The sequence below is a fragment of the Macaca fascicularis genome, chromosome 5 (genome assembly GCF_037993035.2).
Source record: "Macaca fascicularis isolate 582-1 chromosome 5, T2T-MFA8v1.1".
Lineage (NCBI taxonomy): Eukaryota > Metazoa > Chordata > Mammalia > Primates > Cercopithecidae > Macaca > Macaca fascicularis.
The window spans coordinates 96,634,481-96,653,840 of NC_088379.1; the positions used below are offsets into that span (position 1 = coordinate 96,634,481).

Genomic DNA, 19,360 nt, shown 5'->3' on the forward strand with positions numbered 1-19,360 from the left:
TGTAAATGACAGATAATGAAGTTAACAGAAAAAGTTTAAAACATTATTACAAATGTAAATGTCAAGGAATTAAAGAGAAATATAAATATAATGAGATAAATAGATAATAAAATAATATCAAAATTAAACTTCTAGAAATGAAAACCAAGATAGCTGAAATAAAAATTTCACTGAATGGGATTAAAAGCAGATTAGATACTGCAGAAGAAAAGATCAATGAACTTGAAGGTGTAACAATAGAAAACATATAAAATATCAAGGAAAAAGGAGGTTGTACAAAAGTAAACTGTCAGTGATTTTAGAGACAATAACAAGTTATTTAACATATAATTTGAGTTCTAGAATTAGATGGTAGGAAAATTGAGGGTCAGAAAACTGTTTAAAGATATAAGGCCAATGTTTTCCCCACAAGCTTTATGAAAACAATACTCCCATGATCTCAGCTCACGACAACGTCTGCCGTCTGGGTTCAAGCTATTCTCCCGCCTCAGCCTTCTGTGTAGCTGGGATTACAGGTGCCCCCCACCATTCCCAGCTAATTTTTTTTGTATTTTTAGTAGAGACAGGGTTTCACCATGTTGACCGGGCTGGTCTCGAACTCCTGACTTCAAGTGATCCAACTATCTCTGCCTCCCAAAGCGCTGAGATTACAGGCATGAGCCACCATGCCCAGCCTCAAATTGATCTTATATTTAACTAATTATATATGTGTAATAATGATAAAAATAGGAGGAAGAAGAGAAGACAATAATTACTGTTTTGGAATATGCTGTGCCTGGTCTTTGCTAAATGCTGTTACATATAATATCTCATTTAATCTTCCTAGCAAATACATTTGATAGCTACTATATTTATTATTTTTCAGTCACAAAAGATGAAATTGAGAGACATTATGTAATTTACTAAAGGGCGTTCAGAAGAAAGTGACAAACCAGAGATTTAAAACTACGTCAGTCTGAATTCAAAAGCATCCCATTATACTATCTCCCAGATGTAAAAAACTATAAGCATGAGTACTACTTCAGAATTTACTTTTAGCATAAACTTTACATTTAAGAAATGTTCTAACTTTTTGTTTTATATTATTTGTCACATAAAATTTAGCCTCTTCAAACTGTGTTCTATAAATGTAGATAATTTTCTATAATCAGAAAACAGGCTACCACCTTTTTACAAAAATAAATGGTTTGCTGTGTTGATTCTAGAACCTTTTCTAGGGTCAAGAGAGTAGTAAAGCTACTGTTTAAAATAAAATGGTTTAGTTAAAATGTATCTCATATGTTTTTATCTAAACAATCAAGAAATTACTTTTATTGATGAATAGATAACATTTTTGAAAAAACCCTGAAATTTTTTAAAACATAAATGCTGTAGCCAAATGGAAAAAAAGTTATCCTGTAATGTATTTTTCCTGTAACTATGAAATACTTAACTACAATATTGCGCTCCCAGCATTATTATTGTTGCTACTTAATGAAATAACAACAGTAATAATATCTTCTTAAATTCCTAAATATAAAGCTAGAAACATAATGGGTCTAGTGCATCTTTATTACAGGACTTTTTTTTTTTTTTTTAACCTTATACATTGGTAGTGCAATGTATGTGATAAATGCATTGGTAATGCAAATATATAATTATGATTATGTACTATTCAGATTTTCATCAGAAATAGAGAACTACTTTGACTTTAATCAAAATTCTTAATGGTAGTATGAACATTTTTAAATTTATTTTTTCCAAAGCATTGTTAAATAATTTATCAGATTGGTGCAAAAGTAATTGCAGTTTTTGCCATTACTTTTAATGACAAAATTGACTTGCTAAGAAAAACAATAACTCTTTCTTCTTTTAATTAAGTATAGTGCTTATTAGGAACTTAGAGTGGATCCTCCTTTTATATTGTGGAGAGCAGGTATGCTAATAGAAGAGAGAGAAAGCCCTTTGACAGGAAATAAAATCCTGAATATTTTATGGATAATCAGCAGTACTGCAAGGGCTTCTGCTGTCTTTTATCAATCTGACTTTGTTTGGGCACTGAGATCTGCCGGTAGGTGAAATAGAGCAGGAGCTTACCATCATAGAATATATTGCACGTACTAGTTCAAGTTTAAACAATATCTTTGGTTTCAATAAAGGGTAGGCAATCACTGCGTAAAATAGACATATTAATATTTTATTTTTACTTATGATTTAGGGTTCAGCAGGAAATGCATTGGGACGACATTTGAAGACTTACTTAGCTACATACTCATAGACACATACACACATGAGATAGTCATCTATATACAGATCTTTGTTATGAATAAGTGAATTATTTCCTTTATCTCAAAATTCTTGCACTAGTATGAATTATTATTTACTTCTTCTCTGCCAATAATAATATATTTTGCTTTTCTTTTTCAGGGTTTAAACTTGAAAAGACTAGAGACAGTTCAAGGAGGGAGAGAGGTAAGAATGTTTAAAGAAGAGGGACAGGGAAAAAGAGGAAACATGGCTATGGTGTTGCAGTGATGTGGTGATGGTGATTGATGATAATTACGTTGATAATGGAAATGGAGATGCATTGAAGAGAATGTTGTATGCATAAGGCTCCGTTCATTCTGGCCAAAGCATATTTTACATGTTTATGTAAATGTGTTATTTGTGCTTGTTCCTCTGAAGCTAAAGAAAATGTTGTTTCTCTGATTAGGCAAACATTGTTTCTGTTATAATGGATTTCTGTAGAAGCAGGTCCTTTCACTGGGGGCAGAAAAGCCTTTTTAAGCAAACATTACAATGCAATTTTTAAAACTGAGACTTACTGAGAAATTAGCAAAATTCCAACAATGCAAACATTTTATGACATTTGGGATTTTTCATTTTCCTGTCAAAGGCTTTTGGCATATGCTACTAGGTTGGTATGCATTATTAGAGAGTATGAAGTTGCTCTGATAAAGCTAGTGATTTTAAAACTTCTTTCATTATTGCCTACCCCAGATGCTTTATAACGAGGAGAAACTTTTAACAGTACCAAACATAATACCATAGAATGTATACGGTGCACATTATTTTCTGATTCTAACTGAATGTGAAGACTTAACATCACTTAAATTTTTTTCCATGCTAAATGTATAAATGCTGTACTTAACTCTGTGACTCAGGTTGCTGGGAGGTGTGGGAAGGGTGGAATATTTAATTCAGTAAATCAAAACATTCTCGCTGCACAAAAAAAATCATTTTTGGTGATACTTATATAGCAATTTTTGTACAAAAGTGAAGGTATTTTGTCCTATAAAATGAGGAAATAAATCACACTGTCCTCTCCATTTGTAGCCTCCTTTCTGTAGAAACAGATTTCTTCCCTATAGTGGTGTTTGCCAGCTTTCCTTGATGTTTTAATACCAGTTGCATGATTTTAATATTTGACATTTTAGTTCCTAGTGAATTTGTCATTTAAGGTCTCTTTCCATTTTCTCAGCTATTTCCTATCCAGAAGAATCTATTTTTATTTAGAAACACATAAAGTTGGTTCACGTTGATGGAAGAGCTGGATGAGGTGAAACATAGATAAATCTTTAGATATTTTTCATGTTGTAGGAGAGCAAGATGATAAGAATATGGTCATCAGTATAACTGGGGAAAAATGCACTTCATAAGGAGGATCTCAGAGCCTTTTACAGCTTTGTGAGAGTGACTGCTTTCATTCAGACATGACCAAAATGGATCTACTCATAGAAAGAACTGAACTGATCACCTCCTAAGTGAAAGTTTACATCCAAGCAGTACTGCCGCAATTTATCTCTGCTGATTTAGTGCCTTTAGGGACATACAAATGGAGTTACTCGGCTTCTCCTTGCTGTTTCCTAGTCTAATAGCCGCTGTGTGTCAAAAGAAGGAAAACTGAAATCCATATATCCGTACAATGGCATTGCTAAATGGTGGCAAAATTCTGCATTTGTTTTACTAAGATTTTTATAGTTTTTCATTATGCATTATTTTTAAATGCATAATGATTGGGTTTTTATTGAAAGAGTGGCTCTTAAATTGTATTGCTTATTTTTCTAACGTCCTTCGATTTTATTTTTATTATAAGTGCACTTATAAGTAAGGAACATGGTGAAAATGTGTTTAAATTAATTTTAGAAGTATATTGTTCTCAAAACTACCTTGTGATTTCTGTGAAGGTCAAAATTGTAATAATTTACAATTTAATGTATACATCTCCATAGAAGGGACAACATTGATTTTGGCCTTCTCCCTCAGGGTAATGGAATAATTATAAAAAGCTAAGGTCATGAAATTAACCATTATCCAGTAATGTCTTCTTCACTTGACACCTCTAATTCGTGACCAGAAAGTAAATGTCAACTATTAAAATTCAAAACAACTACTTTACTTCCACTTGGGGCAGCACAGGGTTACTTAGGCATGTTTCTATTCAATCTAAATACTTAACCTTAGCTTTCCCTGTGACTAAGAGGCCTAGTGTGTTCTAAGATAAGAAACTTTAGGGAGGTATAAGACAATTAGGTGAAGTATGTTGTAAAAACTGTTATTTTGAAGTCTGAATGGTAGATGACCTGTAAACAAAGAGTACAATTACTATGTTAAGGACCTTGTGATCTCATGTAAGAAATGGGACATGTATATATCTAATTTCTGTTTGTTGTGTTCTATTATGTGTGTGCATAATACGATGTACAATGTACTTCTGATTATGTTAAATTGAAACGGGGGGGTTTAGAAAACTCTTACTCCAAATGATTTCCTAGAATTTCTCATTGTAATGCTATTATGATTGATAAATGACAATAATTACTTATTATGATGAATTAATTTCTCAGTTCAAATGACAGCTATTACCAATAGGTGTTGATGGATGCAATATCAAGGGCTTATTACCAAATAGTTATAAGAAGATTTAAGAAGTGCCATTTAAAATGCTCTATTTATTTATTGAAGTAATGAGAACAGAGTATTCATAGAAAATGAAGTAGACAGTAATATGCTATTTTGCTAAGTGGTAAATACCATTAAAAATCTAATTGCCAGACAAGAAGGCTAGATTTGAAACTATATACTATATGAAAATATAAATTAAGAAGTGATTAAAATGTAAATTACTTTTCTAAAGGAAATAGAGATAGGTAACACCTAAATTGCTAAATTGTGAAATATATGAAAATAGTTATTAGCTGTATAAAATAACTCCAGTTATATTGGTATTTTTGCATTTTCATACATGCATATTGTGTATACAATTTGAGGGGGCTGATTATAATAGATAATAAAAAGCTTGTTTAAAAGGGGAGATTAGTAGAATGGTATACAAAATGTGATGGTTTAACAGATATTTCTAACTGATTATAAACAATTTTCTTGCATCCAGTGGGATTTTGCAACTCATAGAAAAACCTCAGTGAAATTGACTGGGTAAGACACAGAGATAAATCATTTTTTTCATTAAGTGTGTATAACACTAAGTTACTGTAATTTTTCTTAAAATACTTTAAAACACCTTTGTTATTTTAGGTAGTTTTTTTTTTTTTTTTTTTCCAAAGGTCAGTTTTTAAGTATTAAAGCTTCATCTGTGTGTGCCTGTGTGCACAGTTTTGGAATGGCAGATTGTCTCTATTTTTACCCTACCTCAAAAATGCCCAACCATTGGTATTCTGAATATTCTGTATCACAGGTCTAAAATCACATGATATGTGACTTTATATCATGATGAGGAGAACTAATAATTATGGTTCAATATCTAAATCAGGAATAAATATTTAGCTTCTGAAATTCTATTGAATGTGATAAGCTAATATGAAATACACTAGCTATTGGAATTTTTGGATTAAGGCTGTTATTGGAAGTTACAGAAAGTCAGGAACGAAAGAGGCTATGCAAATGAAGTACAAATGCGTAGTGATCAAGGATCACTTTTATATAATTTGCATGACTCAGATCTCTTAAAGTGATGAACAGTCTTGGCAGGGATAATGTTGCCGTTATTAATCTGGAATTCTGAAAAAAGGTTAATATTGGTACACTTGAATATTTTAGATAAATAGTTTATACTCTTATAAAACTGATTATAAATATGCTTCTTAAACATCAGAAAGAGAATTAACACTTTAGGTAATTTCTAAAGTATTTAGAAATATGATCAACAACTTTATAGATATACTTATTCCACATTACTGCAAAAATTCCCACGTGTTTTGGAAATTTTTCAGTTGATGATCTTTGCGTGATCATGCCATTGATATTAAAAACATCCCACTTTTATTTGTGGGATTGCAAGCACAGATAGATTCTTACAGACACTTAGGAAAAAAATATACATTTTAAATTATTAAAATAGCTCATTTATGAATGTATCATTCTCAAGAATATAATGAGCATATCTTATAACTTGTTATCTATTTTGGAGTCCAGAATGCTTCACTAATTTTCTCTGCTGGATTACAGTGTGCTGATTCTCTATTTTCTTTGCTGAAAACCATAAATAGGAAATTATTGATGATACAAACCTCAGAGACTTAAAGAAACATAATTAGAGACAGTTGAAAAAAGGCAGATTGAAAATCAATGTTTAGTTAAATACTCTTTTCCCAGCCCTGTTTTATATTTACATTAATTAATCATTGAAAGTAATACTTCAAGATTGTTTATTGATGTAAACTATCATTTGAGCATATAACATCCTAAAGAAAGTAATTATTTTATTCTGATAGTGGACTGTATGCCTTTGCTAATGGACTTGGATAGACTTTGCATTGTTTATCTTTTGAGGAATTACATATTTCTACTTGAAATGGAAAATCATTTTAATTCTCTCCAAAATAGAAAATTCTGAGAATCAGATAAATTATATTCTGAATTTCAAAGTAACTTGTCAACCTGGAACATTAACACAAGAATGATTTCAATTGGAATGAAATAAAAATCACCAATGATTTCTCTTTCCATTTATGACTTAATTAGAATTATGAATCAGACTACTTTAGGACTAGGTTATTGCTTGAGTTAAGCAAAGTCACTCTTTTCTCTTGCCTGAGAGATCACTGGAGAGAATTGTTTTTTGTGTGTGTGTGTGTGGTTTTTTTTTTGAGATGAAGTCTTGCTCTGTCTCCCAGGCTGGAGAGCAGTGGTGAGATCTCTACTCACTGCAAACTCTGCCTCCCGGGTTCATGCCATTCTCCTGCCTCAGCCTCCTGAGTAGCTGGGACTACAGATGTGCATCACTACCCCCGGCTAATTTTTTTTTTTTTTTTTTTGTATTTTTAGTAGAGATAGGGTTTCACCGTGTTAGCCAGGATGGTCTGCATCTCCTGAGCCCATGATCCACCCGCCTTGGCCTCCCAAAGTGCTGGGATTACAGGCGTGAGCCACCACACCCAGCTGAGAATTGTTTTTTTAAAGGGATAAAAGAAGAAAAATATGCAACTTCTAAGAACAGAACTAAAATTGAAGAAAATGTACTATTCTTGGGAATAAGAGTTAGCAAAAACCATTAGGCAATATTGTTCTCTTAAGGTCTAGTATTTTGTATAATTTGGAAATTATAGAAGATAACTATACTTATTTTATAGCCTTCTGCCTTGAATGAAAAGTATCTTCCAAAAGAAATAGATCATGATTACAAGTTTTCTTTGATAATTTTTTTGCAAAACTTGCTTCTACTTGTATGTTTTCTTTATTGTCTAATATGCAGAATATAGTATCTTGAATTTTCTACTTCAGTTCAACTTTAGATATCCCATTCTTAGTTTCCGTGTAGTTTAGTAGAATAAGAAAATCTTTTATAATCTCAGTGATGACAATTTTTTGGGAAATATATAGAATTTTTCAGTTGTTAGATGCCTATAGCCTGCCACTAAGATGTATCTGATGAACAGTGTGAATTTGAGATCAAGAGACCCTTTAAGGACTCAGTAAAAAAAAAAATCTCAGAACTCAGAATTGACAGGCAATAAGGAGAGTAAAGATCTTTATACTTACTGTCAATTAAAAGAGTCAAACTCTGTAAAATATTGGAAGAGATTTATTCTGAGCCACATAAGTGACCATGGTCTGTGACATAGCCCTCAGGAGACCCCGAGAACATGTGCCCAAGGTAGTAGGGGCGCAGCTTGGTTCTTTACATTTTAGGGAGGCGTGAGACATCAATGAAATACATTTAAGAAATACATTGGTTTGGTCCAGAAAGACAGGACAGCTCAAAGCAGCGGGTGGTGTGGGGGATGCTTCCAGGCTATGGGTAAATTTAAACATTTTCTGTTTGACAATTGGTTGAGTTTATCTGAAGACCTGGGATGACAGAAAGGAAATGTTCAGGTTAAGATAAAAGACTGTGGAGACCAAGGTTCTTTTGAGGTCTTATAGTGGCTGCACTTAGAGACAATAGATGACAAGGATTTCTTATTCAGATCTTTAAAAGGTGCTAGACTCTTAGTTATTCTCTTTAGACTTGAGAGGGCCAGGAAGAAAAAGAACCAGCTCTGTTAATAGAGATTCTTTACAGATGCTAATTTTCCCCCACAAAGGACAACTTTGCAGGGCCATTTCAAGATATGGCAAAGAAACATGTTTTGGGGTAAAATATTTTGATTTTCTTCTTTGTCTTATAATGTTATGCCAGAGTCAGGTTGGAAAGTAAGTCACAATATATAGAGTTAAATAAAACCCATCTGATGAGAATTTATGATTTGTAGGGCCTGACTCCCCAGACCTTTTATATAGGAATTTGGGCAAGATGAAAAAAAAAAAGTCAATTTAGTCCTTATTATAAATCAACATTTAATTAGAAGAACTACACATTACAAGACCATAATAATTGTTCCTGTTTCAAAAGTTTGTTGAGAAAATGAGTTAATATGCATAAAGCTCTTTGAGTAGTGTCTGGCACATAGGAAGCATCCAACACATGCAACAGTTACCATTATTATTATTATTATTATTTATATAATCAGGTCTTTCCTTCATATTTTGTTCTGTCAGAGATGCTATTCGTATATTTTACTGTCTGCGTTGACTAGTCCACACCGTGACAATCAATAATATCCTAGGCCAAGTCTGCTTTTTAAAGGATTTTACGTTCCAAATTTGTTCTGAGGTAGCAAATCCCAAATATGGCAACAAATTCTGCTTTGGAATCTTTATTTAACCTTGAATATTCTATTTCCACATTTCATATTACAGATAAGAGAAAAAAATATTTAGCTTTTCTACTTATGGCATTTTTTATTGAAGGCAGTGCTTAAGGACTATAGGTTTTATAAGCTGTTTTTCACATCCTATATATGTTCTGGGTCATCTTCAGATTGGATTTTGAAGATCTCTTCTATGTTTGTACATCACTGACATTCCAAGAAATGACCCCAAAGAAACCGGTTGATCAAGCAAAACTAAGCTTAGTAGATCTACTTTAGTAAGAAAGATCACAGTAGTATCTCAAATGGTGAGAAAACAATTAAAAGTGCACTCAGTTTAACTTTTTTCTCCTTCTTTGGAAGTGTTTGACTGGTTATCTGAATCAGATATGTGCCTAGAGTAGGCACATAGTGACAGAAAAATACTTTCCAAGACAAGCAGGAAAAAAAAAAGAGAGAGAAAGGAAGGGGAACAAGTGAGGGGGAGCCAGCTTCTGACAGATATAAAATCACTGTGGGATGATAAAGCAGCCTTAAATATAAGAAATCCATTACACACATAGACACACACATGCACAGAAAGCCACATAAAATAATGTTTGCAATATGATTAAGCAGTAATTTGAGACTAATCAATTACATGAAGAAACAGTTCAACCATCATGTTCCCAAGATATAGAGTTCTCCAAAATGGACAGTAATTTAGATTGTACCTGGTAGGATTATGCCAGTTAGAGACATATGCGCATGAGTTAAACTGAAACGTAAGTGGGAATTTGACTGAAAGGTCAAACGATCTGATAAGAGCACATGAAAATTTTGCTGGGGCAACCTCTTAAGAACCTGGTTTAAGACCAGGTTGAGCATGGTGAAACCCCGTCTCTCCTAAAATACAAAAAGTAGCCAGATGTGGTGGCACGTGCCGTAATCACAGCTACTTGGGAGGCTGAGGCAGGGGAATTGCTTGAACCCAGGAGGCAGAGGTTGCAGTGAACTGAGATCGCTCCACTTGCACTCCAGCCTGGCAACAGAGCAAGACTCAGTCTCAAAAAAAAAAAAAAAAAGACCAGGTTGGGGGCCTGACAAACCCTCTACCTCCAAGCAAAATGAAACTAAATGGAACAAACAAGACAAGATTGAGGAAGGCCCTCATAAGGTTTTGAAAAGGTAATCAAAGTAATTTGTCCAAAGAGCATCAAGAACTTCTGAACTCCTGAGTCTTTATAACTATACCTCTTAGTGACTCAGAGAGTGACAAAAACAAACAGTAGTGTCGTTTCTCATCACGGATAAGTGGTTTTGACATTGATTAAATAATCAAAGGATTACTTAAAAAGCATTCTCATTTCTAGGAGGCAGAAACTTTGTATTTGAGAGATTGACAAAAATAAATTAAGTTTAGACCCAAAGCAGGATTCTCCTCACTTTTGCAGTCAGACAGACCTCTGAATGGGAGACTTATGAGGCCTCAGAGAAACATGTTTCAGAGGAACTCTTGCAGGTGGGTTTCAATTCACCATGTGTTATATCTCTACAGTTTTTCACTGTTGATGCCAGAAAAGACCACAATGAAAGAAATCTGTTGAGCGAACAAAGCTAGTATGTTAGATCCCATGCAATAAAAAAAGAACACTACGTTAACAAAGTTTTTGTAAGTCTCTAAATGGGAAAATTAGGAGAAGATATTTTACAAGATGTTAAAATCCAGACTGGGTTAGTTAAAGGGAGGTTTTGCAAGGTTGACAATAGGCAGGGATTAGGCAGATTTTATGACACTGTAGCTTCGTACAGCACGGTTAGACATTGTGATTTCAAGGTTCTGAAATGAAACGTATTTTTCTTGTTCATGTCTTTTCTTTTTAATCTGGATATAAGTAAGGTTTTGTAGCTTTACAGTAGATATTACAAAGAGGCGAGGACCAAGAAGGATTACAGTAGAAGGATTTTGACTTTTGAATCAATATACATTTAGATTTATCTTTTTATAAGGAACATAAATTATTTTTAGAATCAGTTCAACCTTAGAGATATTTTTATTTGAAAAGGCAAAAAACAAATGATAATGTTTATTTTGTGCCGTTGTATATTTATTTGAAAGCATATTCTTAAACTTACAGCGTTTTTGTGTGTGCAACTGATTATGTAATTATTTCTTGCTCTTTAACTATGCCAATTAATATAAAAGAAAATACTGGCCGGGCGCGGTGGCTCAAGCCTGTAATCCCAGCACTTTGGGAGGCCGAGACGGGCGGATCACGAGGTCAGGAGATCGAGACCATCCTGGCTAACATGGTGAAACCCCGTCTCTACTAAAAATACAAAAAACTAGCCGGGCGCGGTGGCGGGCGCCTGTAGTCCCAGCTACTGGGGAGGCTGAGGCAGGAGAATGGCGTGAACCCGGGAGGCGGAGCTTGCAGTGAGCTGAGATCCGGCCACTGCACTCCAGCCTGGGTGACAGAGCAAGACTCTGTCTCAAAAAAAAAAAAAAAAAAAAAAAAAAAAAAAAAAAAAAAAAAAAAAAATACTACTCCAGATGGTTGAACTGATTCAGCTTGCTTTTATCAGAAAAGTATTTATTCATATCCAAGTGAGGGTGAACTCTTATGATTCCCTTCTTAATTACAAATAGAAGCTAATTGCCACCTCAAAAATATAGAGAAGAAAACAAACATTTTCATTATTTTGATACTTACCATATCACAGTAAGATTTTTTTTTTTTCTGTTTTGGTTTATATTTTCATCTTGAACAAATAATCCTCGTGTAAACTATCTAATTTTTTTAATTTTTGGCATTGCCGTGTAACGTATTTAGTTCCTGTAAAACCGCAACGGAAAAACACTGCTCTTCTCTGGAGAACTTTGCTGCCCTTCTCTGAGCTTGGCAATAGATCTCCGGATTTCTTCCCACCTCTTAGTCATCTCTCCTTCAAGGTCAATTATTTGACATTAGGTCCATTCTCTGTTCACATCCTATCCTCCAAGCACTTTGAAACAATCTCCAGCCATTGGTCGTCACTCAGCCCCGTGAAAGATGATCACTTCTAATGAGTTTTTACCATTGTCCTTTAATCATACCAAAGGGGCCCCTCAGTACCTTCCCAGTGATCACCACATCCTCACCTATATGTCATCTAAAACTTTTAAATAAGATTACCTAATAATGGAAAAAAAATGTATTTCTAATTTTTTAGCTCCTAAGAAACATAGTGTTGTCAAACTATTTATAAACAATTGTCTCAATTAGATTAAAAATCCAAGAATTAGAGACTTTCAGTCTTATACAAATATTAGTTGTGTTCAAATAATAGCTTTAAGTAGAATTGCTACTCTACACTACATTTGTCTGCTCAAGCTGCTGTAAGAAATTACCACCAAGTAGGTGACTTTAATGGCATCATTTTAATTTTTCACAGTTCTGGAGGCTAGAAATCTTTGATGCCAGCATCAAAATCAGCAGGTTTGCTTTCTCCTCAAGCTCTCTTCTTGGCTTGCAGATGATCACCTTCTTGCTATGTCCTCATATGCTCTTTACTCTGCTTATCCCTGGTGTCCCTTTGTGTGTCCAAATTTCATAATAAAGGCAATAGTCAGATAGGACTACAGCCCAGCCTAACAGCCTCATTTTGTTTTTCTTTTTGGTTTAAATTCATGCGGTACAGGTGTAATTTTGTTACATGCATAGATTGTGTGGTGGTGAAGTCAGGGCTTTTAGGGTATCGTTCACCTGAATAATATACATTGTACCCATTACGTAATTTATCATCATCCACCCCCCCACCCTCTCACCCTTCTGAGTCTTCACTGTCTTATCATTTCACTCTTTACCTTCATATAGCGTTTAGCTCCCACCTATACAATAGAAAATGCAGTATATCCTTTCTGTGTCAGATAATTGTCCTTTAAAAGCCTTATCCCCAAATATAACCACATTAGGAGGTCCTGGGGGCTAGGGCTTTACCATATAAATTAGGGGAGGACATAACACACACTACAAGTAATATGACTGCATCATCTGTTTCCCTCAAAAAAAGGGCTTCCTCTTTGCCCTATACTATTTACCCAAGAGCTTCTTGTTCTCTTCAATAACCTTGAAACTTGATCACATTCAAATTCCAACCATTAACAGTAAACAAAAAATAACAGACCAGGCGCGGTGGCTCATGCCTGTAATCCCAACACTTTGGGAGGCAGAGGTGGGCAGATCACAAGGTCAGGAATTTGAGACCAGCCTGGCCAATATGGTGAAACTCTGTCTCCACTGAAAATACAAAAATTAGCCAGGCATGGTGGTGGGTGCCTATAGTCCCAGCTACTCAGGAGGCTGAGGCAAGAGAATTGCTCGAACCCAGGAGGCGGAGGTTGCAGTGAGCTGAGATCACACGACTACACTCCAGCCTGGGTGACAAAGCGAGAATCCATCTCAAAAATAAACAAATAAATAAATAATAAAATAACACTTATAAATAGTTCTGTATCTGCAGTTATGATATCCCAAGTGCTCTGAAAACTGGTTTATTTTTTCCTCAAAGGGAGGCTCAAGCTAGTTTAATGGTAAAAAACTTCTCCTAAGCTAAAAGACCTACTTACAGTCTTTGTTTTTTCCACTTCACATGAACATTTATATGTTTTGCTGCAGAAACGTGAAAGTGTTTGTACAGCCTGCTGCTCTAAACCTTACTGGGGATATTTTTAAAATGTGGTAAATGCTCTTTATTATTATTTGAAAATCAAAATAATTCTGAATTACCAGATATATATGATCTTCAGAATTTTAGATAAGGAATTGCAGGACTGTGGTAAGATATATTTCATTCTGAACACTAGAAAAATAGGGTCCTCTTTGCCATAAAAATTGAGTTAGCATGTACTAAGTGCTTATCATGGGCCGGGTGTTGTTGTAAGCACTTTACACATATTCAATCATTTAATTATCCAGTAAACTTTAGAAATAGTCACAATTATTCTCATTTCAATAAAGAAGAAATGAAATCAGAAAGTGTTTGAATAACTTTCCCAAAGTCTTACAGTTAGTAAGCCCATGAGGCCAGAATTCAAAGCTAGAAAATATGTCTCCAGAGTAAAACTTAAATAATACACTATGACTTATAAGAAGATAAATGAACAGACATACTACAACTGAATAATTTTGGACTAATGGCATTCCTTGAGAGCATTAGCTAATCTCCACTTAACTAAACATTTCTATTCTCTCTCCTCTTTTTCTACTCTTTCCCCGGTCTATCTTCTTGCCTACCTATTCATTGCCTATAGGTGTTATCTCATCCAAGACATGACTATAACTACTATTTTGATGTGCTTTGGAATTGTTGGATTACAAAGAATAGAAACTTATGTGTCAGGTGCATCCATTTGGTCTCAGTCTTTGTCTTTTGGAAAATGGACAGTTATTTATTCTATTTCTCTTTCCTCAAATTCCACACCATTGTACTCTGTGCAAGCTAGATAGCCTCTTTACTTTTTTTGCTTGTACTTTGTCCTCCATGATGTCCTCCAAATGATGGTATCCGCTATCTACTCTATAGATGACTTATAACTTCTAATTTTTGACAGTGTGGTATAATTTTCCCAGGTTCATCTACATGATTCAATCAAATACGGCCGTGTGCCACAGAATGACATTTTGCCCAAGGATGGACTGCATACATGACAGTGGTTTCAAAATACTATAATGGAGCCACCCTATACTGGTGTATTTTTTTTAATCTTTCATAATATATTTTCACTGTAACTTTTCTCTGTTTAGATATGCTTAGATACACAAATATTTAACACTGTTTTGCAATTGTCTACAGTATTGAGTCTCATAACATGCTGTACATGTTTGTAGCCTGAGAACAATAGGCTATACCACATAGCTCAGGTGTATAGTAGCCTATGCCATCTAGGTTTGTGTAAGTGGACTCCGTGATGTTCACACAATAATAAAATCACCTGACAATGCATTTCTTTTTTCTTTTGAGACAGAGTCCCACTCTGTCACCCAGGCTGGAGTGCAGTGGCATAATCTTGGCTCACTGCAACCTCCGCCTTCTGGGTTCAAGCTATTCTCCTGCCTCAGTCTCCTGAGTAGCTGGGACTGCAGGTGTGTGCCACCATGCCCCATTAACTTTTTGTATTTTTAGTAGAGACGGGGTTTCACCATATAAGTCAGGATGGTCTCGATCTCCTGACCTTGTGATCTGACCGCCTCAGACTCCCAAAGCGCTGGGATTACAGGTGTCAAGACATTTCTTAGAATGTATCCCCATGGTTAAACAATGCATGACTGTAATTATGCTTTAGTAATAGGAATTTGTTTAAGAAAAAGGTGTTTTCTTTTTCTCTTTTTTTTTTCTTTTTGATGTTTTGAAAAGAAGAAAAAAATTGAATGATAAAAGCACCATTTAGCCTATCTTTTACATTTACCACCAGTAATATAATAGAATATTCTCATGATCTAGAAATATTGTGTGTGGGAAAGACATTAAGGCACTGTGGTAGGGAAGATATGGCATTAATAGCCCTTCTAGAATTAAGGTTGGGCAGTGCTGGTTAACATTTCAGTTTTCTTTTGTTATTTTTTGAGATGGAGTGAGGAAAATAAGAAATTTGCCTGAAACAGTTTGTAGACCCTACCAGCTTTCGTTTTGATTTTCTCTGGATTTCTGCCATAGCTATGTACTGATCATTGTTGAAAAGTGCTTCTTGGTTATCCAAGTAGACATCTACTCCAAGTCTATTTCAGTGGAAGTGAGGTGAAAGTCTTATCTTTCATTGATTAAAAGTAACTAACCCTATGAAGAGAGACAAATGTTAACAATGTAGTTAATTATAACAGTTGTCTATATATTACTGATTCAATGTATATCTGATCCATTGTATTTCTTAAATCATTGCCAATATGTCATTCCTGACTGTGGCCTATAAATCTCTTTTGTGAGCTATAGAGAAAGGGATCAGATAATATTCTGCAAAGGAAAATTCACAATATATTTGCTTATCCATTTCTATATGGCATTGGGGTAGATAGTCACAAATAGAACTTTGAAGATTGTCCTCTAAAATGGTTGAGAGAAAATATATGGCTTATTTGAATTTGTATTTTTATTTGTAATTACTCAGAATGTTAGATTAAAAATGAGAAAATTAATGAAATACAGCAATTTGACCTCATCTGCCTATTAACTGATACCATTGTCAAACCAAATCATAAGTGTTCTCCTATGCTTTATATAAAAATAAATTGAAATGCAGATTTGCTTTATACTTTGAAGTATAGTACTTAAAAAATTTAACATATTTGTTGAAACACATGGAGTCAATTTTAAGGTTCTGTGCATACTGCATACAACCTGTTAGCCTCTTTTTTTATCGAAAATAGACAAGTGTTTATTCATTTCTTGCTTCCAGTGGTGGCCTATCAAAACTGTTGCTTTCTCCTCTGACAAGTTATATTTAGTAACTGTGATGGTTAATTTTAGGTGTCAACTTGACTAGATCAAGGAATATGAAGATAGCTGGTAAAGTATTATTTTTGGGTATGTCTGCGAGGGTGTTTCTAGAGAAGATTGGCATTTGAATCAGTAGACTGAATAAGGAAGATCTGCCCTCACCCAATGTGGGTGGGCACCATCAAATCAGCTGAGGACTCAGATAGAATGAAAAGGCAGAAGAAAGGCAGATTTGCCTTCTCTGTCTTCTGGAGCTGGGGCACCCTTCTTCTCTTGCCCTTGGACATCAGAACTCTAGGTTCTCTGGCCCTTGGACTCTGACTTGTAGCAACATCCCCACCCCATTCTTAGGCATGCAGCCTTGGACTGAGAGTTACAGCAACTGTTTCCCTAGTCCTGAGGCCTTTGGACTAGGACTGAGCCATACTACCAGCTTCCCTTATTCTGCAGGTCACAGACAGACTAGCAAGGGACTTCTCAAGCTTGATGATCTCTTCAGCTAGTTCCCCTAATATATCCCCTCTCATCTATCTATCTATCTATCTATCTATCTATCTATCTATCTATCTATCTATCATCTATCTACCTACCTATCTACCTACCCACCTATCTACCTACCCACCTACTTATCTAACCTGTCTCCTAAATGTTCTCTCTCTCCAGAGAAACCTAACTAATACAGTAACTTATTAGCCCTAGTATATTTTCTGGAAGCAAAGCTCACAAAGATTATTGAGGGAAGGTAGTCCTAAGTTTAAAAAAAAAAAAAGTGTCAGAAATGTAGAGAGATCAAAAGCATTAAGTAAAGCAAATTATCTTCCAATTTTGCCTTGAAAAGAATATGACTTTTTTGATGGAATAAAACAGGTGATAGTCAGGTTGAAAATAATAGTTCAAGAGTTGGCAACAAGAAAATGAATGTGAAAAGTGTATTCAAGAATATGGCAAATAAAGGAATTTAAAAGAACAGGATGCTACCTGGAGAATATAGTAACTTTGATATTCATTTTGGAGTAATTAATAAATGTTTTAATGTAGAACTCTGGTCAAAGAAAACTACACGTGATTGAGGCATTAAGAGAGTCCATGGTTTCTCAAAGGGTAGTAAAATAATTTATTAGAATTTTGTGTATGTTTTGTAGACAAAGACATCTATGACACAAAAATTCATTAAATTATCTCAAAACCAAATAATAATTTTATAATAGAAGGCACTATAGCATATTAAACTTTTTATATAGCACATATTTTGGAGCTTCTTACGCAAGTTCTGCCCTGTGCTCAGATAAAAACTAAGCAAATTAAGGAAATTTAGCAATTTTAACTCATCTACCTGTTATCTGACACTATTGCCAAACCATATCATCAGTGTTGTCCTATGTTTAGTTATGTAAAAACTAATTGAAATGTAGATTTACTTTATATTCTAGAAAAATGGAATTTAAAAAAACACATTTATTGAGACACATGGAGTCAGTAAGCAATGTGATGTTGAACAAGTTGCCTATCTTTTCATATTTCAATTGTTTCTTCACTAGAAAAAAATAAAGTTAGTGTTTTTTTATCTTAACTTCCAGGATTGTTATCTTATAGCATCCTTATAGGATCCTATAGGAGCCTTATCTTATAGGATTGTTATGAATAGATAAAATAAAATTGCCTATAAAAATGATCTCAATATCTGGTACTAATAAAAATACTCAGACAGTTTTCAATACTGTTGTTTCTGTTACTTCACTTTGAATTAAGATGACAGTAGACATTCTGCTCACTAAGTGTAAAGCCACTTATTCAACACCACATCTCACACTGAATAGTGGCCTATTTGAGGAGAAACTTCTCAGGAATTACTACTTGCACAAATAATACTTGACACATATTTCTATAATATTGTGCTTATCACATTGTACTGTGACTCTTTTTGTTTATCCTCTGTCAGTCTGTCAAATAGACTATGAGTTCCTAGAGAACAATGTCTTATTCCACTCATATTCGTAAAACCTTGTATGGCTTCTAATATGTAGTAAGCACCCAATAAATGTTTGTTGAGTTGAATGTTGTTTCTTTTTCTAAGATCATTAAGAGTTGGGTTTACAGCAAATGATACTAGTTTCTTCCTGCATACATAGATCATTCATTCTTCATTTTTTTTTCCTTTTGCCTTTCATATATTTAATTATTTGTTGGGGTAAATAATAAATAAATAGAGCAGTAAAAGTTGGTAAGTATATTTAATTTAATTTATTCCCATAATATCCTACTTAAATATATAGATGATGATAATAGTTGGCACTTCTTAGGTGTATTTGAGTTATTAAAATTTGATATAGTGAGAAAAATAAATATTTATATAGCCTGATTTTATGGGAAAAATTTTTAAATGTGGTTGAAAATTTTTTTTAATTGACAAGTTTTGTAATTTTAAAGCTGGTGATCCAAGTGAATTTTAAAGCATGTTTATGCTGTTGCATGATGGGGCAAACTTAACTGGTTAAATTACCCATTACCCATTGTCAGAATTAAATTGTACAAGGTCTGCAGACACTCATCACTTTTATCTAATGTGACCACCTTGAACTGTAATTCCCTTTTGAATACATAAGGCTGATTCAGGTGGAAAGAGATTAACTGATTGCCTAAAGTTATGTAATACATGTGGATTTAGTACATGGATTTTAAAATGACATTGTTAAATGGTATTTAAACTAATGTGTAATAAGTAAGGAAGGACACTCTTCAAAATGACACAAAAGTGATATATGAATATGAGGACCAAGAAA

At 34.1% G+C, this 19,360-nt stretch overlaps 1 protein-coding gene across 4 annotated transcripts in view; it reads left to right on the plus strand.

Annotated features, from left to right (window-relative positions):
• Nucleotides 1–19,360, plus strand: part of CCSER1 (coiled-coil serine rich protein 1) — a 1,444,871-nt gene that overhangs the window by 947,765 nt on the left and 477,746 nt on the right. For all 4 annotated transcript variants that reach the window (XM_005555429.5, XM_045393364.3, XM_045393365.2 and 1 more), the window contains one exon: nucleotides 2,407–2,451. In XM_005555429.5, coding sequence (XP_005555486.3) covers nucleotides 2,407–2,451 — 45 coding nt within the window. The remainder of the gene's footprint in view (nucleotides 1–2,406; nucleotides 2,452–19,360) is intronic.